This window comes from Lonchura striata, chromosome 3, assembly GCF_050655825.1.
Source record: "Lonchura striata isolate lonStrDom1 chromosome 3, ASM5065582v1, whole genome shotgun sequence".
In the NCBI taxonomy this organism is placed as follows: Eukaryota; Metazoa; Chordata; class Aves; order Passeriformes; family Estrildidae; genus Lonchura; species Lonchura striata.
The window spans coordinates 102,898,242-102,922,109 of NC_140705.1; the positions used below are offsets into that span (position 1 = coordinate 102,898,242).

At 39.9% G+C, this 23,868-nt stretch overlaps 1 protein-coding gene across 2 annotated transcripts; it reads right to left on the reverse strand.

The window, feature by feature from the left end:
* Window positions 1-179: 179 nt before the first annotated feature.
* On the reverse strand, window positions 180-23,766 carry INTS7 (integrator complex subunit 7). 2 transcript variants are annotated; one of them, XM_085576024.1, is made up of 21 exons: window positions 23,644-23,766; window positions 23,374-23,503; window positions 23,126-23,215; window positions 22,392-22,538; window positions 19,710-19,847; window positions 19,193-19,239; window positions 18,507-18,706; window positions 17,304-17,426; window positions 14,613-14,730; window positions 13,531-13,665; window positions 12,868-12,965; window positions 11,962-12,201; window positions 11,176-11,313; window positions 10,251-10,457; window positions 6,954-7,148; window positions 6,072-6,175; window positions 5,619-5,687; window positions 4,494-4,626; window positions 3,199-3,297; window positions 2,202-2,387; window positions 180-1,314 (listed from the first exon to the last, which is right to left on the reverse strand). In XM_085576024.1, the coding sequence occupies exons 3-21, from the start codon at window positions 23,191-23,193 to the stop codon at window positions 1,027-1,029; spliced, it is 2,733 nt and encodes a 910-aa protein (XP_085432150.1). In that variant the 5' UTR covers window positions 23,194-23,215; window positions 23,374-23,503; window positions 23,644-23,766; the 3' UTR covers window positions 180-1,026. The 2 variants fall into 2 exon arrangements, with proteins under 2 accessions (XP_085432150.1, XP_021403214.1); XM_021547539.4 differs by lacking the exon at window positions 23,126-23,215.
* Window positions 23,767-23,868: the final 102 nt, after the last annotated feature.

A 23,868-nucleotide genomic window follows, 5' to 3' on the forward strand; every position in this document is an offset into this window, starting at 1 on the left:
CTGGATACAATTCAGCCTTTTATATCACAAAGGAAGCGTGAAAATGATCTATGAAGGAGTGTACTTCCAAAATTATTCTGGATCAATTTCTAGAATTGGCAAAATTCTATTTCAAGTTGTCCTGTAAAATTAACAACTAAGCTTAGCAAGCTGGTCAAAGAACACACAAGATTACAAAGTTTTGGTACAACAGACTCCTTTTAAAGAACAAAGCCGTTAACTTGCAAGCTGTCATTCATTTTAATTTCCCTCTTAAAAGAGCAAATAACAAAACCCCAACAAAACAAAAGGTTTCAGAAATACAAATCCATAAAAATTTAAAAACAACATGGTAATATCTTCCGTATCATCTGAGAGACAGTGATTATTCCCACCTGTAAAACTCTGCCTGTTGCAAGACTCCACAGACAGCAACCCCTCAAGCAGTCTCTTCCCTCTGCAGTGACTGGGTATCACAATTGAACTGCATTTTTTTTTCTTCCAGCTGCATGCATTAAGTAGTGCTGAAGAATTTCAGTAACATACATACACCAGCCAAATACTAGAATTTGCTATTAAGATGTCAGAAAAAGAATCTCTGGATATTCCAGCCAATTCCTTCACATTAAAAGATACACACTTGGTATTACACTCATTCCAGTATAACCAGCCAAAGTGAAGTGTTTCCCAATGTCCTGTAAGCCTGACATTAGAACCTATGTGCTTCAAAAAACAACAGCATGGAAAGTACTAGTCAACAAGCTTAGTGTCCCCTGCTACTGTAGTTTGTGGAGCCTGCTGGAACAGGTTTGTAAACAGAAGTTAAAAATCAGGTAGAAGTTCTTACAGTAAGAGCACAACTCCAAATCTGAACAGCTGCCTCTGCTGAATCAAGTTCAAATTTACCCCAGATAATTTAAGAAGCAACAAACTGACATCTGAGGCTTTCCAGAAGGTTGTAATAAAAAGTCTTCCAAAAAAAATTTAAAAAAGAATTGTCCAAGAAAACCTGCAATACCAGTTGCCCAGGACAGTCACTTGTGGCCATCAGAAGCGTGAGTACGCGCTCCTCTGCTGCTGCTGCTGCGATGGGGGCTGTCCCTGCTGCTGCTGGAGACGAACCTGCTGCGAGTATGGATCCTCAAGAGACTTCACAAAAATAGTTGTTTTAGGCCCAGTTTTCCAGACAATACCGTTTGAGTCTATCACAGAGGACTCCACGGTGATGTTGTGGGTGCCAAGGATCACAAAGTTTAGCAGGAACTGAGTGCTGAAGTAGTCGTTGTGAGGTTCCACCCTCTGCTCCATTTCATTGGTCATGTTGTCAAGAGGAATCTGAGAATGCAGATGGAAGGTTAAAACACCATTTTACATAAACTTGCCAAAAGTAAGTTTTCAGCTCTCCACTTGAAGGAAAGAGGAGAAAAAAGGAAAAATCTGTTCCCAATTCTCCTAAGCCAATACATGTCCATACTTGAGACAGCTTGACAAGTTAACAAATCATCTTCCACCTGAGGTTCTACTGTTCCACAAAGTAATGCGAGTCAAACATCACACACTTCCTAGTCCTGTTCTTTTACTAACCATTGACTTTCTCCTATTCTCCCTCAAAAAACCCCAAACAACAAAACAAACCGAAAGCCTGACCACAAAACAGGCCTTTCACCAAGTATCACATTAGCAGAACCTAAACCTCAGGCATGTGACCTTTGATAAAACTGTTGACCTAAGTATAATATGTGTCTCCTCAGATGCTATTTGATTTGGACAGTTTGTCCTCACAATTTCCACAAACAAAATAAAAGAACCTTAAAATGACTATAAAAAATTCTGGAGACTATGTGGTAGAAACTAATCTACTCCTGGTTTGGTTTTTTTTTTTTCCCTGTGGAGTTTTATATGATCTATAACTAGGCTGAGTTTTCCTCATCTCAGGAAGATTCCTAATGACTTGTTCTGAACATCACAAAGCCTCTTTGTTTGGAAGAAGAGCTGTTACAAAAAGGTATTAACATACTGCAGACTTAAAAATCCCAGATCCTCTCCACAAGTTATGCTTGGCTTCAGCCAGTGCTTGAATGTCAACTGGCAAGAGTGAAAGGATTACAGAACCACCCCCATTCATCTCATCCTGGAAATTCTGCTACCCAGAAACAAACAAAAGAACAGCAAAACACAGCAAAAAAAGCTTAAGACTCCTCTTGGCTCTATTCTATCCACACCTTATAGTCTTGTCCAGATTTGCTCTGCAGCACTGAAGAGACATTCAGACAGACAGACTGGATTTTACGGAAAAGGCCTGGTTTAGATCCGTGCTGAACCACTCCTTCCACCTTGAGGGCCAGCTGCTGGTTGTTCTGTACTGCTATAGGCTCTGCTGGGTTCCTTGGAGATGGGGATAGAGCAAGCTGGAACACAAGTAAACAGATCAAAATGTAATTGCAAGCCTCCAGAAAAGCAAACAAAATTTCAAGGATGAAACAGGACACCTTTTATAGAACAAATTCCAATGAGAGGCTGAGTAGGAAAATCAGCAAATGGAAACACACACATTATCAGAGACTCATTACTATATTATTTACTAATCATTATCAGCAATACCAGATATTATCTTTGTATCAGCTTCATTTACTTCACTTCTTCAAAAGATGTGGAAAAAAAATCTTCCACAGAACAGCCATAGGTATATTAAGCTGAACAAAGAAGCAAAATTAAGTATAAATATTAAAAACTTAAGACTTTCACTTTTCCTAGAAAAAGGGAGCACTTAAGTAAAACAAAAAAAACACCCATGACCTTAGTCATATATAGTCATTATTAGTCAGTGAGCTGATATATAGGACAATTTTCTTCTAAGATAATGAACATTGCTTTTTAAAGGAAAAGGGAAAAAAAACCAAATACAAATCTATAAAAGCTGCCCTCCCAGGACTAGATTTATTTAGCTTTGCAGACTCAGAATCAACAAAAATTCCATGTACATTTTACCTTTAAGGCTTTGCAATCAAAGAAAATCCTGCTTGCCTAAGTGACAGTCTAGTGGCTCTGAACAACAATGCATACATGCTATTCAAGTTACTCCTAACAGATCAACCCAAATGCTACTTGCAGTTATGCATCTTCACTAAAAATCCTTAAGCTCTGTGCCTTCAGTAGAGCTTTTCTCATGAAGTAAAGACTTTCTAAAGAAATTTGAGGCCATATTTGAGCAGTACTTACCTTAATACTTGTAGACTGCAGCTTTTGGAAAAAGTACCTTTGAAATGAAAGGGGCACCTTCAACAAGGCAATGACAGCATTGCACAGACAAGCTGTATGCTGCAAGAAACAAGAGCCAAAACAATTGAGAAAAAATATCATTCACGACACAGGGAAAAGACATGTACTTGAGGTACTAAAACAGCAGGAATTTCCATTTTAAGTCAAAAAATATATTAATACAGTCATAGAATTATAGTCACTAAGATTACAATTACTATATTCAGCCTCTCTGTTTATGTTCTGCCCCTATTGAAGGAGGTATTCTGCTCTGGAAAAAAAACAAGGAGGTCAAGCAAAAGACTAAAAACAAACCTTTCCGGTCCCAGTGTTAGAGTTGACGGAGCAGGATCTGCTTGAAACACTCCTACACACAAACCCTCAAAAAACAACTCCCCTCCAAGCAAAAAGACTGGCATCTATCACAACTTAATGCAGTAATTCTTAAGCCTCTTGTCTAATCTTCCTTTCCCTGCTGCACCATGCCTCTGGCTCAGATGAACACCAGCAGAGCCACTGGAGTCACCAAGTTGCCTTGGTGTGCAGCCAGCAACAACAGAGTTCACAGGGTTTACCTTTGCTGTGGTTTACATGATTTACTCCTCTATTCCATTTGGAATTGGTAAGGACTGTAGGATTTAGAAACCAGGCAAATAGATGCCAACCATGACAAACCACCTTGTTCCCACTAACATGCACTTCAGCTTTAGGATGCTCATGAGCAGCAAGAGCCAAAGGCACCAGCCTTGTAAAGGAGAGCATTATCAGCTCCCTGTTTGCACCAGCACACTCCACACTGTGCTCTCTGATGCCCTGCACTGGTAAGAGAAATGCTACACTCACAGAGCACAGTGTTCACCACCAGGGACCAAAGCTAGGCTGCTGTGGAGGGTGGGAGAATTCCTACACAGCAAGAACATGAGTGAGGAGAATATGCTCCAGTGTTTGCTTGAGAGTGTGGTGAGGGGTCAGACACAGACCTGACAGTACTTGTAGCTACCTTATCAACATCTGCTGTGCTCTTAGGATGGAAATTTTAAAAAGATTATTTTTAATCAGACCAGTAAGGTTACAGATGTTTTAGCAAAATGGTTCTTGAAGTATTTTTAAACAAGTGGGTCTTTGTAGAGACCATTTGTGTCAGTAATGTTAATTAACTGAGAATGCTTCCCAGTTTCTTGCCAACCACAGATATATGAAGTTCTGGGCTTTTGGCCCCTTTCGCTACACAATATACATTTAAAAGTGTTACTTGCCAAGTAAGACACAGGAGCATACTTCCTGTTGAGGGATTCCACTTCTTCTAGTACACGATTAAATACAGACATCATTCGTCTTTCATATTCACTTTCAACATGAGCTGTTCCATTTGAGCTATATTCCTGGAAACTAGAAAAAAAGAAATTTTTCATTAAGTCTAACTTACTTTCCTCATCATAACCAGGAGGCACACTACCAAACAGATGTGACAAGACATTACAACATGAAATCCATTAAGGAATGTCTTTCAAACTGTTTACTGTTATTTAAATTATTTTTCCACTATAACACTTTACATATTTATTCACCGCTTTTTGTCCCCACCCTCACCAGGTCTAACAGACTCAGCATACTTACTTCTCCTGGCTTTTTTAACCCTGCAGTGTTTGTAACAGTCATGAAAATCTCACAAGACAAAGCAAGAACACCAGTGAGAATTATAATTTAATCTTGAAGTTTATAATTTCCTCCTTTGAATAGAATTCCATCTCATAGACATCCAGCTTCAAACAAATTTGACTAACACACCTTCTAAGCAATGCTTAATTCATAATGAATACCACAGTCACTTAGGATGTTCACTTTTATTAGCAGCTATAAAATCACTGAGAGATTTTATCCACAGTATTCTCTATTTAATCTCAGCCTAGGAGTTTTAAACAGTGATTCATCAGTACTTCAATGCTGTCTTCTAGTGGATTTAAGTTCACTGTTAGAAAAAGAGCCAGAGGTGATGACTTCACATTAAAAATTTGAACTAATTTAGTGCATGTATTTTCACCACTTTGAAGGAAACTAAGGTGCACTTACAGGTATGGGATCTAACACACAACAACACAAATTAAAATAAGTGGCTAAAGGAGAGATTAGAAGTTCAAGTCTATATTTAAGATAACTCCCAGTATAGTGCTCTCAAGAGCAAAATCAGTATGAAATGCAGAACCCAAGAGTCCCCAATCTGCCAGGTACAGCACAGTAGAACAGATCCTCAAGCCTGCTCAGAATATAATTAGCAATGTCTACTGAGAAACTTTCTGAACATTCCTTGAATTCCTAGGTTTAAAGCTCCAAGGATTTATTAATAAGCAAAACAGGAGTATGCAGTTAACTATCAAACCTACCTTGCAGATTCTGGATCCAAAATCAGAGCTTCTATTGCATGTGAAATCAACAGGCAGCTCTGCTGTTGTCTGATATTAATACTAAGGAGTTAAAAGAGTTTCAAAGTTGGCACCTAAAGCAAGAAATGCCGTGTATTTAGTGGAACTTTTCCTTGCTTCTGTGAAGTAATCTTACAGTCACTACTCATTTAGTTAACAGAAAGCAAGAACTGTGAAAACACCAAGTTATAAGCTGCTCCACTTTTTTTCTCATAACTTGTTTATCAAGTAATTCTAAACAATAGTATGGTAATGTTTATTTTCAATTAGGTTTTAAACAATTGGCAGCTGGTTTTTATGTTATTAACTTTCAAAATTATTTTGTGTCCATCTTCAAAGAAAAGAGGATTCTTATTCTTCATGCTGTGCACATGAGAAGGAAAGTGGACAAACACTATGATTTTTAAAGGATACAGTTCTACATTCCTCAGAGTTGCTGAGTCTGCATCAAAAGATGATTGATAGAGATCTCCATACCGTGTAGCCAAGTTTCGGAATTCCTCCATTGAGTGTTTCATCTGCAGAGACAATGTTACTAGGCAAAAACAGAAAGCAAAGCAAAACAAAACCCCACACATCCAGAAAACCACAACACTGTAATATACAACAATGAAGGAATAAGGTGGCACATTGGAGAAAAATTTATGAAGTTCTTGCTTCTTCACTCAGATAATGTTTGCCAAAGTGACAGATGCTTATCCATGCATTAAACAGGTATATCTCCTGCACCAACAAAATCTCCTTGGGTTAAAAACAAAGCAAAAGAAAAAAACTCCATCAACAACCTCCTCTATCCCCTACTAGTAAAGCAAACTGCTCTTTTAATGACCACCCAATGGTTCTTTCTTGCAGACTACTTGGATTTAGAAGCAAACGTCCTTGGTGTTCTGAATGGAGAGTTGGCAGTTGCTAACTCTCAGCAAAAAGAGTTGCAGAATCACCCCCAGGTATATATATTCTTCCTTAAGTGTACTCAGAGTGTCTGAGGTGTTTCAAAGCAAGGTGTGAAAAGCCTTGCAGCAAGTTTTGAATGTACCAAGTGACTTGCTACATGCATATCCTTGGAAGCTGTGTGCATGACTGGAGGAGAAAACACACGTGCACATTCAGCTTCAAAACACTGTCTGCTACAGGCAGGTGTTTTCAGAGCTACAGGGGAAAACCAAAGTCCACAATTCAAAAAAAACCCACTTCACAACTACTTTTCATTTCTTTTGTCAAATATGTTTGCTGAGAAGCAAAATTCATACCAGAGTCACAAACATAACTGCACAAGAGTGGAAGGGGAGCACATGCCTGGTTGGAGATGCGGCCACACCTCTGGAGATCATTTCCCGATGTCATAGCAATCGTTGTGGCAATAGCTGGGGGTGGGCTTGTTTTTAGGCTGTTGCAGGTACAAATGAGTTGAGAAAAAGCTTGGAGGAGGTCAATCCTGAGTTTCACAAATCCACACTGAAAGCTCAGAGGATTAAGTGGTGTACTAGCAGCCTGAAACACAGTAATAGGAATGTTGGCAAACTAGGTCAAAAGCAAAAATGATAAAATTACACTGCAGTGTCACTGACAGTCTCATCAGAAAACTGAACCCTCAAGTTCAATTCTAAAAGCTGCTTTTTTAAAATTGCATTTAGCAGGTTTGCTCAATTTCAATCATACTAAATATAAATTACGTAGAAGTTACATAATTACTAAGTCATATTCCAAGCATGTCACCATTGTAACTAATGTGACTTAAGCTGTTAAAATAATATTAGGGCATCTATCCTCTTTTTCCAAGGCCAAGCCATTAGGCTTCAAGTGACATTAGACCAGATAGTCTTTACCATAAGAAAAACTACACTGAATTGGATGGCAAAAAAGAAACACAAGGAGTGAAAAAGTGATTCTCTGCATCAGCCAGAAGAGAAGGAACTGGCTCAAGTTACCACAGCAAGAGGAAGGGGTGATGTTTTTTGGAACTGTGAAATGGATGGGAACATTATGAAGGCACTGAACTTGCACTTGATGAAGGCAAGAGACACAGTCTAGTGGTAACTAAGAACAGTAAATAACAGAATTCCATGAGGGTAGACAAGCTGCTATTGTTCAGAAAATACAGTTCTATGAAGCTTTGTTCCCTAAGAGCTTATCTGACTTGTAGAAGCATCTGTGACAGCTTAGGACACCCAGGAGGGGGTAAACTGCAGCACTCAAGGTTTGATACTAGTTAAGACAAAAATCCACTACTTATTTGTCTTAAATTGCTGGATTTTGAGAAGAACAAGCCCTCTCCAAAAACAATGCACTGGGACTTAGACACATGTCTATCTTCCCACTGCTTCTTATTCCTTACCAGGTCATTTCTCAAAGCAAAAAGTTATAATCTACCCCAAAACCTTACTAAGAACCATTTCTTTGCTGGCAATAAAACAGCTAAACTGGTTTCTCACAAAGCATCACATCCTCTGAGAACTGGCCCACTACTGACTAAAGTGAGGAAACAGTCCACTGCAACCAGTTTGAACTACTGAACTAGATTTCAACTGAAAAAATAAGACTATTTAATATTTAAACCATTAAGCCTTTCTTATCCTATCACTTTGCTTTTCCTTTTCCAAGGGCACAAAAAAAATCCCTTTTGAACTGGAATTGTTCAGTTTATTTTGCAAGATGGTTTCAGAAAACCTTCAGTGGAAGAGGGCTACATGGCACTGTAATTGCTCTACAGAGACTACATGCTTTTAAAGAGTAAAGTACTCATATCAGAAAATCCAGACATTTTTATAGCACAAATTGGACTTGAATCTTGTAAATGGAAATACAAGCTTGTCTCATTAATACTGCAATTTACCTTATCTGCCATGGGCAGTAAGGGAGTTACAATTCTTTCTGAAAGCGACAGAAGTATTTCTTTGGCTCAGACAAGTTCTTCAAACACCACCACTTGCTCTCAACATATTTGGAACTGGTGCTACTTAACCAGCTGCTTTGTTCAAGTTTTCTATCTTCTTTAGATTACCAGCAGTGAAAAATAAACCCAGTGTTTCCAATGAGACACAGGATCTGTGCTAGAAAGAGCAGGACCCATGCAAAACCTTTGCTAACTCTACAGCCAAGCACACAGCAAGACAGATGGGGACTGTGGTCAGCATGCTCCCTGACAAGTCCCTGTTCTCCCACAGGGAGAACCTCTTATCCATAAAGCAGAGGGACTTCCTTCCCTCAAGGGCACTAACTCCAATGAAAGAACACTCTGCAGTGCAAGACTGAGTTTTATGTTTATCGAGGAGGAATTGAGAAATTTTCCAACAAGGCGCTGTCTGAATGTTTTATCATTGCTAAACTGGGCTGGCTGAACATCTGCAAGAGATTTACTGACACTGTGTTTTCCAGCTACAGACTGAAGCAGCTACACAAGACTCGTCACATGCACCACTGGTCTCTGGTACCAGCAGTGCTGAATCACGCTCTGCACTGAAACAGCAGCAGCAAGAAAGCTCAAGTCAGAGAAAAGAGAGCAAAAGCCTTCAGCAGCAAGGCTGCAGCATGTCATATGCATTTTATGGCACTTTGTTCCCCTTGAAGAGGCTGAGTTCTATAGACAAGCAGTGAGTGGCTCCTTTTAGAGCTGATACACTCAAGCACGGCTGGGAAATTGTCCAGAGTGATGCAGCAAGTCAGCAACAACCAGCAGTAAAAACCCAACTTCCTCCCCTCTAACCTACAAAACCTGTACTCACTCCTCTGGACCACAACCATCCATAAGGAGGGCACTGTGCCCAGAAAAGCACTATGTGCAACAGGAACTGAAGACAAAAGAAGAGATGAAGACAGGAATCCTTCAACAGAAAAAAAGCCCCAACCTCCATGGAAGGGGTAATTAAATTACTGGATCACAGTATGATCTATTTAAGTATGTTATTTTCCTGCCTGTATTAAATATTAACATCTAATTAGATGAGGTCCCCCTCTCAATGTCCTCTTGATGTTAGAGAAATCTGGAAGTGTTGAATTAGAAGCCTGATTCACTCAGCCAACAGTTAAAGAAACACTTCAGGAATGATGGGTCTTTGCATAAAAGCAGGTACCAGTTGGATTTATGAAACTGAATTGTCTTTCCTCTTCTTACTAGATTGCTTTTAGGATTCCATGAGATCAAGGAGATCATATTGTCAAATGGAAGGCAACTCAGCAAGAGGGAGGATGACAATTGAATCCTTCTCTATATTTCAAGAAGAGAGCAGCCAATTTAGGTCAATTCCCAGGCTTGATTACAACAGCTTTTATTCACCCAAAGCAAGGAGCGGAAAACTATAAGTATTGTAACTTTAATTAAACAAGATCTGTCATATTTCATTTGATCTGATCAAGGCAGGAAATGAGGGATGGAGGGAGAAGGAAAAACAAAAAGAGCAATCTAGCTAATCACACTTGGCCAAGTTACAGGATCTTTTCTCTCAAGATGCAGTGTGTTACAACTGAGATGCCTGCAGAGGAGAACCAAACAGAGTCTGGCAGAGGCTAGAGATATCTAAGAACTTTTCAGAGAGTTAAGAACAGAACCCAAAGAGCTGTGCTGCAGAAACATCACCACTGGAGACGTGTGCTGACCGTCAGCGACGCGATTCCTTTGTGGTAGGACTTCAGGGCTTCGGCGACGCAGGAGAGCGCGGAGCTGTAGTTGTCCTCCTGCAGGCCTGTCAGGCACTGCTCTGCATGGGAGAACTCCTTCAGGCTGTTCAGCCAGAAGTAGAAGTGCTCTGAAGCCACTTGGGTCAGCAGGCTCTGGTACAGTTCCCTGGCCATGTCATGGTTGCCCTGTAATGACAAGAAGGTTTCTGAAAGGGGATGTGAAAGAAGGCTGGGGATCTCTACAAAACTTACACAAATAAGAACGCAGGAACATCTCCAGAGCTACTCCCAGCTTAAAAACAGAAGTAGTGAAACTTTTTCCTATTATCTGATGTGGCAATGCTAATAATAAATAAAAGCACAAGTGCTTACTTTATAGAAATACCAGCCCATAAAAAAGTATAGTATTTATTTACACAAGATAATTCAATAAGATGAGAAAAAAAAAAAAATGGAAATTTACCTCAGCATCTCATACTAGGGTTTCTGTGTAATTCTAACCCAACTGTGAATTTACCTAAGGGAAAAGGGGAACAGTGTATTTTTCTTCCTTTCTTCACACTGAAGAAAGAGAACCATACATCAAGATGACCTTCACATTCTGAAGAGCAGTCAGACAATACAGATTAGGTATGTGCTCAAGAAAGTGCCAGGATATCACTTACTTCCTTCTCAAATACAGGACAAGTGAAAAAACCATTTTGTTGGGATGAATGTCCCAAATTACATATATCGGAGTCTGCATTCCAGGGAATTATGAGGGAAAGTTTTTTTTTTTTTTTTCTCCAATTCACTTCTTTCCCCCAAGTCCTACGATTTTCCTTATTCCCTTATCCCATTCAAAGAAGGCCCTGGCATTCCTTCAAATACAGCAAACCATTCTTCTCCAAGTATTTTCACTTACCATCCTGGAAGCCTGCCTGGCTATCCTGTAGGCTGTCCATCCATTGGAGGCATTCTCAAGCTGCTGCTTGATAACAGTTTTGATTTCTGTGGACAAAGCTTTCTGACTGGAAACAAAGATCACTGTGGCAAGAGAAACCTAGCAGAGAGTGGAAGAATGAGAAAGAAAGTTATATTTCAGTAACTAAAGAAAAGGAAAAAAAAACCATTTCTGTTTTATTTTGGGGCTCAAAACTACATAGAGGATTACATATATATAGATATATTTTAACTGCAAAACTTCTCAGTCATATATATTTTAAACAGTTACATCAATCCAGGTATTTCTTGTAGATACAAGTAACTTTCATTCAAAGAATCTCAACTCTGCCTTTTAGCTGAAATATTTAAAATGCTCCAAGTAAATTAGTAGAAAGCTTGTAATTTCTTTTTTAAAATTCAAATTATTTTCGAAGTAGATGATGAAAGCATTTATCTCTCTTGCAGTATATTAAGTCATTTGCCACAGAGCACCCTATATAAATGGAGCTAGCTGCCATTTGGCCTTTAAACACTACTTTAGAAATACCCCAATAATTTCAATAGCCAGTTTGCCTAAGCAGTGCCATCTGCTGGAAAATCTAATGGAATACACTGCATACTACAGCTTCAAGGAGTCAGAAGTTAAAACAAAATTGAAAATAGTAGCTACAGACTGGCACATCAACCTGGACACATAACAAATGTCTTAGCTGCCTTTTAAAATCCAATTGTTTATACAGACTTAATCCATCAAGGGAGGTCTTACCAAGAGTTCCTGCTTTTTATCTGTAGCAGATTGTCCAATTAATTTATAGAGGTCCATTAGGTCTCCTAGCATCCCATCTGCCAGGACAGGCAGCTGCATGGCAATGGCTGCCAGGCAGTGGCACATGAGGATCCTGGCATTGTCCTGGGCACTGTGCAGCTGTGCCAGCAGGGATTCCACCACGGACTGGCTCAGGTGAGGGCGGCACTTCACCAGCTTCACCATGCAGGTCAGCGTGATCTGCAACTCACACAGTCCACAGGTACCATCAACACAATGTCCTCAAACCCAAAAAAGCCAGGCACAATTACTTAGCTGCAATCAGGTCTGCAGAAACACACAGCTGGTATTTTCAGAACTATGTACTCTACAGAAGTTGAGATTTCTCCAAGAGCCCAAGTTTTTGTCCCTGAGCTACCAGCACTAAAACACATCACAAATTCAAGAAACATTAATAGTCTTTCACACCACCAGCCTTAAGGTAAATAACTAGAAAAATTACTGATGGTTTCTAAAGTAGAAAAATAAGAATAATTATTTATAAAAATGTTGTGATAATGTACATTGCATCTCCATCTCCAAAAAGCAAGTTGTCTCCAGGGTTCTCATTGTCCTCCAGGGACACCTCCATCCAATGTTCATGCTTTATTAGAGCTGTTCCTCTAAGAGGAATGCTCCCTGCCACCTGCAGCAATCCTCTTACCCTAGAGCTGAGAGGAGTTGTACTATAGCTATGCTCACTTTCTCTACTGCTCTGAACTCTGATTATGGACAAACCAGAAAAATACTCTTTTCCCTCCAGCCTGTAATGCTTCCACCAGAAAGGATCTGGTGTACACCAGCCTCTGTTATACAAGCTGTTATTATAACTTACATCTGTGAAGGGGAAGACAACAGTAAAGTCACCTTTAAGGTTGCCTGAGCTCCTGGGCTGTCATCTTGACTACAGAGAACAAGAAGAGCCTCTAAGCCAAAAACTGCATCTTGCTCCAAAGGCAGAAGATCTACAAAAAGAGAAAGTTAGTTTATTCTCTGTTCTGTTCTCTGACCATAGTTGGTGTAATGCTTGCACTGCTGCTGCAGTCTTGTCAATTAAGAATCTTCCCAACACTTCTGCTTTGCCTTACTTTGATGAGAAACAATTCTGCCATTCCACCTTTCGGGTAACTATTCAGCTGCCCCTCTGACACTTGAAAAGCATGCATAAATCTTGGGACTAAGACTTCTAAATGCCCTATTATTATTTTGCAACAGGCTCTGTACAAAGGGCTTTCAAAGGTTGACCAACAATTAACTAGTCTTACAGCAAAGGTAAAACAAGTATTCATCTAGCATGAGTTCTATTGTGGACAGTAATTTTCTCTAAAAGAGACAAAGATGGAACCTTCTCAAACATTCCTAAGACCATACAGAGTATTTCCTACTAGACTGCAGTCCCCATTCTCCCCAGCCAGCATGAGGGATCAGACAGGTTTACAGCCAGGTTCACGGACAGGACGAGCTAATCCATGGTAAGTGCATAAGCCTGACTGTAAACAGAGCCAGTTCACTGCCCTTGCTTTCCCTTACCTTTTTCCTGGCAAGAAGCTGAAATATTGGTCAGAATCCTCACTCCGTGAGCTGCAATGCCACGGTTATTATGGTAACAGCACTCCTGTGCTAGTTTTACCAAATCAAATGACCTTGCAGTTGTAGCTGCTGCTCCTAAAAAAAAGCAAGGCAAATAGAACATAAAACTGTACAGTCTATAAATATACCACAGATCTTTAAGTACATTTCTGCAAAACCATGATATTGATTTAGGGTTTTTTCTTATATTTAAAAAATAGGATGAAAATATTTTTCTCTCTTCAGACAAACCCAGAGACTCTCACATTCTTGAGCACAACACAAGTCAGACACATGAGAAAGAACATTTGGACCTAAAGGTTGATGTTTCAGGACTCAGAGAAATATTGCCTTAAGAAATATTATGTCTGGTTAAAAAAAGCTGGTGAGTCTATTAATTATTAAGTCATGCCAGAATGACTGAAGAGGATGTACTTTTTTTTTTTCCATTTCTGCAGCTCATGTATTTGAGTTTATAACACTCATTTGGGCAGTCTGGCTTTCAAGAAGAAAAAAGAAAATAGTGTGATCATAATATTGAGAACAAGATACCTTGAATCACCTTTAAATGTCTACTCTTTTCCTACAATTTCTCCAGACTACTGTCACAAAGCAGAAAGGTGCATCTGGTACTGCTGTAGGTCAAAAGCCCACATGGGTGGCAGAGTAACATGCCAGTCCACTCTTACACCATGAAGCCTCCCCACCACTCAAAAATTATGCAAATCCATGGTTTTAAGCAGAATGCAGGTCAGCCATTTGAGAGGCAATATGCTCCTTCACAAAATGAAGAAAACTTGAAGACCCAAAGGCAAAACCCCTTTTCAGATACCAAAGTACCCACAGAACAAAACCATCATTATTCATGACTATACAGTGTCCCATTTTAAGTTTACATATGATGAACACAGTCTGACTCTCAGTGTTGTCAAGTTCAAAAACAGTTTTAGAAAATGCTACAAAGTGTTTAGATGAAATAGACCAGCAGCAGAAAACCAAGTTATTAAAATGCCAAAGATGACCATCTAATCCAGTTTTCTTACCTGGAGCACTGCTGAAGTACTGTTTAATGGCAATGGTCCCTGATAACGTGGAAAGAACAGATAACATGCCCATTTTCAAGCTGTCATAAGGAGTGTTAAGAGCAGATTCACAGAGTGCCTAAAAATCAGCAGGAAAAAACACAGAGGTAACAAGTAGCACGAGCTATCTGTATGAAGAATTTAGTTGCACTTCTCTGAGAAGTTTTAAGAATAAATATTTTCCCACAGTAAATACTGTACTAAAATCAAAAGCCAAATCCTCAGTCATCTGGTTTAGAGACTGAACATGTGGCTTGCAGAAAAGTGACAGTGGGTCCTATATGCTAAGAAACATCAATTATAAGTCATTCATTAATTAAAAATCAGTGGCAAACATATTATCTGGTCTCATTGATCCAACACTATAAAACATTTTAAGACAGTTTCACGCATACTGATTATTTTGCATTGTAACAATCTGCAAGGTTCTATATGAATATAAATCTCTAAAGAGCAAGGTTTTCAAGTGTCATTTCCTTTAGCAGCACTCGTGTCTAACAGGAGTTTAAGGTTCTTGATACATAAATTAAAGTGTGTTTTATGTTTTAACTCATTTGTAGCAGAAATCATGTCTTACTTTTGTGCATTTTGCCAGATCTTATCACAGGCCTTATCACATTTAGGTTTGAATAACTCTTAAAATGCACATTGTTCTCAATTCCTTATGCCAACATTGCCCACAATTTAGTCACTCACTGGTTTTGGATGCCTTTTTAGTCAACAGGAGGGACAGTAATATGAGACATAAATAGAAAATATAAGTATATTCTGCTTTAGAGTGTGCCAAAACTGAGTGACAAAGAGCCAGTAATGCAATAAAGAAAAACAATACAATTAGATCCACAGAACATAAAAAAACCCCACAGTGTTCTTAAAAGGAATATGTATTGTGGAATAGTTAAATTCTAAACATATCTGTGATTTGTACCAGTTCATATTTTGCTAATCCACTGAATAGAATGGCATCAACAGACAGAGGAAGATCTAATGATTGGGGCAGAAATCTGCCTCTCAAGACACTGATGCTTTACTCCAGTGCTACCAGATCAGCTCTCAGGGTGTATCTGAAACAGCAATTGTGAAAGCTGCCAGGAGCACTGAGGAATTAGCAGGATGGACTGCTCTAGGCAGCAACAGCTTCTGAAGTTGATGTCTAGAAATCAGTGAAGCCTCCACAGTGCAAAAACCAAACTTCCCAACTGACCTACACAAGACAGACCTAAAATGCTTAGCATTTTAATGTTTATTGGTAAAAAGGTACAAGAGGCAGGCCTTGCCATGGGAAAAGGAGGGTTTCTTCCAGTCTCTGTTGTGTAACATAGTATTTTGTTTATATTACCTCCCAATTATTGGGAGAACAACTTCCCAACTCAAAATGTCAACTTGTTATTTCAGGAGTCAGAAAAACTCTGATTATTTCTGCATGCCATTCAGCAAGGAGTAGCAAGCTTCAGACAAGTAGTTTTGTTTTCACCTAGTCACTGGTTAAGTTCTGACATCAGTGGAACTTTCCCCTATGCATTTCAACTACCAGGACACCCACTTTACTGCAAAACACTACATGACAATGAAAGTCACATTATAAATGTCTCTCATTTGTACTGAGATAACTACTAATGAAATGTGGGATGGAGTAGCATTTTCTTCTCAAAAAATCCATAAATCCATAATTCCTTAAAATTCTTGAAAGGAAATAAATTTATGGAGTTAATCCATTATGAAGAATAAAGCAGTTTACTAAAGCAAAAACCTCTGCACACTCCAAACCATCATCTGCATGACCTGGGGACAAAGCAGAACCTGCTTTATTTCTCACACGATTGTTAACAAACACCTGCACAGTTTTTCCTCCCAGCTGCCTTAATGCTCCAACAGGACATAATCCAAGTAGCTTCCAAGAGTAACAAAAGCAAGGGAAAAAAGACCCAGGAAAAAAGAGCTGTAATCCTCTGCCATTAAGTTCTTGAAATATTTACTTTCCCATTAATCTAAACTGAAGTTATTTTCCATAGTCATTTCTACAAGAAAAACAGGAAGGAAAAAAAATTCATATGCAACTGTGATTGAAAGAAGGCAGCAGTAGTATCTACAATATAACACAAGTTTCCCCAAATAGCACAGGTGCACTTTAAACACCTTCTCATTGACACAACAGAAGTCACAAGGCTACTATTGCAAAAATCCCATTAATTCTAAGAAATGCAATCAAAATTCCATTTGTCTTTTCAAGTACCCCTTGCTGGATGACATGTTTTGACAAATCCCAAAGGCTCCATTTTGCACTAGAACATTGGTGTGTACTCATTGTGGTAAGATCAGTGTTAAACATTCAGCTCTCATATCTGTTACCTGAAATGGGTTTGTCAGATGGAAAAGTTACTTCCTCACAGTACAAAAGCCTCCTACTTGGTATATGCCTTCTCTCAGTAATAATGCTTCAACTTTAATCCCTAAATGTCAGCTTATCCAACTGAAGATTCTATGAGCTGCTCATTAATGCTTGGCTAGTCTGCTGGCAGAGTAACATAACTTAAGAGTATAGAGATGCATGCTATTCCTTTCTTTACCTCCCAAATTGTTCCTCTGGAAAGAATTCTACAACTCCTTGGGAAGTTTCATAATAAACTTTAGCTTAAAAAAAAACATATAGACCTGAATATTTTCTCTGCTCCATGTATGTGGTGTCTTGTTGGCCAACAACTTCAAATCCTGGATCGCAAGTCTCTTTACGGCCTTCCTGGGGTCACTTTTCAAGTACTGCAACAAAAGTTGAATCTGCAAGAAAATAAATTCAGTGCTTAAGAGTGATGCTACTAGAAGAAATTATTTTCAAAAGCACTCAGGAAGAAATGTTGAGCACACTGAGACAAAACTAACTTGAAAAAGTAAGAACACGCCAGCCATGGTTTTTAGTCTTCATCCCTACCCTGGCTACCATCAGTTTTATGCAGTATTAGTTGCTGTGCTGCAGAAATATAGCCTAAATCTCCATGTTTGCTGCCATAAAAAAAAATATAAAAGCAGCACATTAAGTGTTCTAATGTTGCTTCAGTAGACTTAGGTTCAGTACCATCAGAAGTATCATCTGAAATACAGAAATGATCCACAGCAGAGTTTCAGACAGATCAATGCCATTATCTAACAACCACAGACACCAGCCTTGCACAGCTGTACAGGGCTGAAAGAAAGCAAATAGATTTTTGTGACTCCTTTACAAAGAAAGATTAGCTGGATGAGTCTCAAGTGTCACTGTGTTCAGAGCTGCTCTATAAATCACATCCACAAAGCTCATTATCAGAGCATAAAAAGCACTGTATTTTTCCATCACTGCTTTTCCATTACTTGTAGTCCTGAATTTAAGGAAGCAATTGAGATTCCTCAAAACTCTCCAAGAAATACACTTTAAATGCATTAAATATTCATGTGCTTGCATGAAAGAAAGGCAAAAGGGACACCCACAACCCACAACAATATACAGAAGTGCTAAGTAAAGCCTGGTTTCCACAGGCAAGTTGAAGCTCTTTCAGAAAAAGTCAGGGTGTTTATTTTCCTGCATGCTGATCTATCCATGTTGATTTGAAGCTCATTGTTGATTTGAATCCTTGATTTAGAAAAAGACCTGTTATGAACTGTAAAAAAGGTGTAATGTGTTTGATACAGTCACCTGAAAACGGAACCAGAAAAGGCAAATATATGACAGCAGCAGCAGTTTTCAGGGTATTCTTCTTCGACAGCACACAGGAGCAAGCAACCCAGCACAGCCATCACTGTTTATTTTGATCAGCAGGCAGGATCTGAGTGCTTTTAAAATGTACTCTGTACTTCAAGAGGAAGACATGCCTTAGGAAGAGTTACCTGCTTGGGAATGTCAACCAGAGAAGAAGCAGCAAGCAGAGTAAAGGTGTGCAGGGTGACAATGACCATCTTGGTGGAGGGGTAGGATGTCACCAGCTGCTGCAGCAGCTGCCGGGAGCTGGAGGCCAGGCTGGCATCGTGGTGCATGTGCTGCAGAATAGGGATCAACTTCAGCTTCAAGTCCACAGGTGTGGCCAAACCTCAATAAGGGGAGAAACACAGCCAGTTAGTCCTTGGGCTGGCTTTTTTTTGGCAGCTCTGAGGCACAGAATACATCTGGCTTGCTACCACTGCTGAAAGGAGATTGTGCAAACACCTGCAGTGGCTTCAAATAACTCATGTTCTAGCTAGGTGTGAAATGACAGCACTATCAAGCACTTCCATGGTTGTTTGAGAAAGCTGCTTCTTGCTTCACTGCTGGTAATACGCAAATTAACTTATCTGAAACAACCTATGAGAGTCTATGCAAGTTTATCCATCACACTACAGATGGGCTTTTATTTGCTTTGAAAACTTAAATTTTAGGAGGATTTAAGATAACCAGACAGACTATTGGTCAGCTAATTTAAAAACTGGAATAATCTAAGTGCAACAGCATTCTGATATCTAATATGTAAATATGAATAATGAAGAATTTTCAGAGAAATTAAAGTTTTTCCTCTTTATCATTCAACATACACATGTACCTTGAATCATCTCGCTGATTTTATTACATATTCCAACAGCAAAATCCCTGCAGAGAAAAGAAAGTACCAGGTGAAGTGAAAAACAAAAAATTAAGTAATTAAAAACTGAAAAAAAAAAATTTGACTGAACTACCAAACACAATTAAAAGTTACACAAAAGAGTACCTGCCAAAACCTAAGTCTTTTCAGAACCCCTGCACACAGGCATGACCAAATGAGAAAATGAAGGCATTCAAAAACTAACAAGCAGCACTACATTTTGCTAATGTAATTTCTGTAAAATAATTCTATGAGATTGAGAACTAGAATAGCAGATTTAATCATGATTGAGAGCTTTCCATTTTACGGAAAGAAAAATCTGCTGAACTTGTATTCAGATTTCCTTACATCATTATTGCACATAATTGTTTTCTATAAAGGACAGCACAACAGAAAATAGTAAGGTTTGTGAATGCCAGTGTTAATGGAGCTTCCATTCTCTGTAATGTGAAAAAGTAAAAAAAAAAACAGTTCTTACTTAGACTGCGCAGAAAAGTTGGCAGCAGCAAATATTGCAGCTTCAACTTCCACATTATCATGGGAATCCAAACTCTGGCGAATACTGTGATGTGCATTCTTCCTTTCTGGAATGATAGTTGCCATGCTGCCCAACATCCTACAGAAATAAATCACAGCAGAATCAGGAAGAACAGTGATCGTGAAGAAATAATGAAACCAAATAAAATGTAAAAAATACTGGTTAAAAGGCTATGTTTATATAAATATGTGCTCTTTCATGACTATTACAGAAACAAGCAATTACTAAAATTAAGCATCTAATTAAATGTAACAGATTTTGTTGTGTGGGTTGTGTCAGCGGTTTGATACAATTTAATTACATTTTGATACCTTTTAGCTTGAAATTGGCACAGTGAGAAACCTAACAAAAATTCTTTTAAAATTAAGAGCATATAGCATGATTTATTTCCAACATCTTTCACTGATGTAAGATAAGGTAATTAATGAAAAAAGTGCAACACTTTTTGTATAACTGCTAAAAAAGCAGCAAATCAACCTATACTTTGCTAAAAATATTTCAAAGAGAGCTTACAGGCATATTTAGCACAATCCAATTAAAAGAATAATAAATGTAGGATTTATATTGATGGTAATTTTAGCTAGAGTTCTGTGCAAATATTTACAGTTATCTAGCAATAAAATTCCACAGACAAAGTTTTGTTTAAGCAGCTCCTTCTTTCAACATGCTCTTCCTTATTGACACTATTCAAGGAGGCCCAAAAAATAAATCAACAAAAGATTTTAAACTGAAACTGCTGAACCGACAGCTACTTTAACATTTTATTTGATGCATCCTGTGAATTCAGTAATTAAAGTACTTATGCAAACTGAGAGGATTCCTGGGACTTGTAGCAGCCTGTGAAGATAACCCTCAATGCCAGTCAACAACTGCAATCTTATATTAGAGCACTGAAGAGGAACTACAAAAAACCATGCAGACATATTGTATTTACAGATTTCTGAGACACCAGGGCATGAAAGCATAACCTCAAATGAAATACTGAAAGAAAAAAGAAATGGACACTTGACCTCATCAATCAAAGCTCTGTTAATGATTCCCCATCTCCCAGCAGTAACAGTTCCAGATGGAGGCACAAAAAGAATATAAAGAAAGAAAGTGCTCTCTTCACATTTGAATTCACCTGCACAGGGGCTGGAAGATGCAGTTAAGAGGATCATGTTGGATAGTATTAGAGACACAGTCACCAAACCAGCAGGACAATGACATGAAAGACAGATTAATTTTGTTTTCCCATTTGATTCCCAGAAGTTCAAAGCAATCAGTAATATAACAGCATTTCCTTAGAAGTTATTGATCAGAGATCATCTAGCAGTTCTAGCTAGGACAAGGCAGAATGAAGAGCATAGTGCAAGCATAACAAGGTTCATGTAAGTTTTGGTTGCAAGTTAACAAAAACTATTTTGACACAAAAGGAAGCACTTTCACTTGGTCTAAAAGTATCCTAGCAAGATGAGATATATCACATATAGCTCCTGTCTGGGTTATGCATACAACAGATTCAGTTTTCTTCTCTGGTGTACATAAAATTTCAACACTGCAAATTATGTTTTGCCTGGGACCATCCACAAAATTCTTACCATCATAAATGGTTAATAACCTTGTTCTACTTATTCACAAAATTCTTACCATCACAAGTGGTTACTACCTTGTCCTTGTTATTACCAATCCTTATCATTCATGCCTTTGAAAGACAGATGTTTCTGCTTTTAACTCTATGAGCAATGTATAAAAAGCCTCCTTTATTTAACTCACAAATTCACAGAACGGCCTGGGTTGGAAGGGACCTTAAAGACCATCTAGTTCCAAACTCCTTGACATAGGCAGGGACATCTTCCACTTGACCAGGTTGCTGAAAGCCCCATCCAACCTGGCTTTGAACAGTTTCATGGATGAAGCATCCATGAATGCCTCCAACTTCTCTGGGCAACCTGTTCCAGTGCCTCACCACCCTCAAAATAAAGATTTTTTTCTCAGTATCTTATCTAAACCTACTTTCTTTCAGTTTGAAGCCATTTTTCCCCTTGTCCTATCACTAAAGGCTCTCCATCGTTCTTGTAGGCTCCCTTCAGGTACTGGAAGGCCACAATTAGGTCACCCCAAAGTCTTCTCTTCTCCAGGCTGAACAATCCCAATTCTCTCAGCATTTCCTCACAGGAGAGGTGCTCCATCCCTTTAACCACCTTGGTTGCCTCCTCTGGACTCCCTCCAACAGGTTCATGTCCTTCCTGTGCTGGAGGCCCCAGAGCTGGACACAGCACTGCAGGAGGGGTCTCAGCAGAGGGGAGCAGAGAGGCAGAATCCCCTTCCTTGGTCTTTGGCTGCCCAGGCTCTTTCTGATGTAGCCCAAAACACATTTGGCTGTCTGGGCTGCCAGTGAACATTGCTGGGTCATGTCCAGCTTTTCATCCACCAGCACCCCTAAGTCCTTCTGGGCAGGGCTGCTCTTGGTCTGTTCATCCCCAGTCTGGACTGACACCAGGGATTGCTGTGGCCCAGATGCAATGCCTTGCATTTGGTCTTGTTATTCCAGACAGGCACATTGATAGACCTACAGGTTTGAAGTAAATCAGAATCATTCACCAGATTTGAAGTAAGTCAGATCACTCATGCCATACATACCGCAGTGTGATAGCCCGAGCAACCGGATCATTGCTATGGATTACTGAGAAAACTCTCTTGACAAATTCATCCACATTTAGGATCTTCTCTAAGTGCTTCTCACTCTGCTGAGTAACTTTCAGCACACACAGCCTCAGGAAGTTGTTCCTGTTAGAAAACATATAAGTTTCTTTGTCAGGCTATTTTGAAACAAAAATTCAAGTACTTTAAATACTAAAATTATTTAACTACAACTTTTGGAGCAAATTAAAACAAGGAGATATCAATGCTTTAGAAACATTTGCGTAGACTGATAGAGTAAAACAGAGACTATTAATATACTATTGCTTTATTTTCTACTTCAGGTAGTGTCAAATTAAAGCCTAGTTCCAGGGCAATGAACTTGCTGACACCAGTGAGGAGGGGTGTAAGGATGCCTGTTTTGTGCACACACAGGGATCCAGATCTGCTGGAAAAACACATTCAAGACTAAGACAGAGAAGTCTTAATTACCACTGTCAAGTGCTGAGCAAATTTATTTTCCTTCCTGAAGGCAAGAGTGAAGATTCCGCAGCATCAGAATACACCTTTGTAAGCTTTTAAGAAGGAGTTTTGATTACATTATGTACATCACTCAGACACCAGGCACTTGGAAAAGCTATACTTTGTGAGCTTTGTTAGATTAAAATTGGCACATGTGATCATCCATCCATTTATGAGTTATGATTTGAATGTGCTTATGGAGCAAAACTTACACCAGTGAACTTAACCCAGTCAGAGAGAGAATCCTCAAATCAGGACAGATGGAAAGGTACTGTGTCATCACTCACAGCCACTCAAGCCCACTAAAGAAGGGGAAAACAAGTTCCAATCAAGCACAGCCGCAACAGACTGGGTACCAGAACGGTGCTGGCAGGCAAGCAGGCCATGCCAGATCCCAGCGCAGCCACACTCCAAGGCACAGTGCGTTCCCACGGAGCAGGCTCGAGCGGGCAGTACTCACCCCACTCTGAAAACATCGGCTAGCTTCAGGAACGCCGAGTTGATGAGGATGGGGAACGGGTATTTCTGGAAGAGCCTCGGAAAACGAACGACGGCTTCGCACTGCTCCCCGAGCTTGCCGGACCTGAGGCCTAGAGGAGACAGCAGGAATCACCGCACAGCCCCGGCTCCTTCCTCCGCCCCCCGCCCTGCACAAAGCGCTGCCAAGCGGAGCCCCCGCCCCAGCCCCGCTGCCCGGGGCGGCGACAATGCCGAGCCCGCGCGGGCCCACCCTTGTCCAGCTCCATGAGGGCGGAGTTGGCGTCCAGCTCCTGCTCGCCATAGCCCGCGTCGGCCAGGAAGGACTTGGCGCTGGCCGCCATGGCTGCCGCTCGCCGCCGGTCCGCGCACGCGCAGCCGCGCGCCCGGCCCCGCCCGCCCGGCGCGGCCGCGGGAGCCGGCGGCGGGCGCGGCCCGCCCGCCCCCGCGCTGCCCAATCAGAGGAGGCGGGCGAGGC

Bases quoted from the DNA above. Each gene is read 5' to 3' on its own strand.
- INTS7 (XM_021547539.4), bottom strand. From the start codon at position 23,734: ATGGCGGCCAGCGCCAAGTCCTTCCTGGCCGACGCGGGCTATGGCGAG. The intron at 22,539-23,373 runs GTGAGTACTGCC...GTTTTCTAACAG, and splicing joins GCCGATGTTTTCAGAGTGGG to GAACAACTTCCTGAGGCTGT. The intron at 13,666-14,612 runs GTAAGAAAACTG...GCTTTTTTTTAG, and splicing joins GTACTTCAGCAGTGCTCCAG to GAGCAGCAGCTACAACTGCA.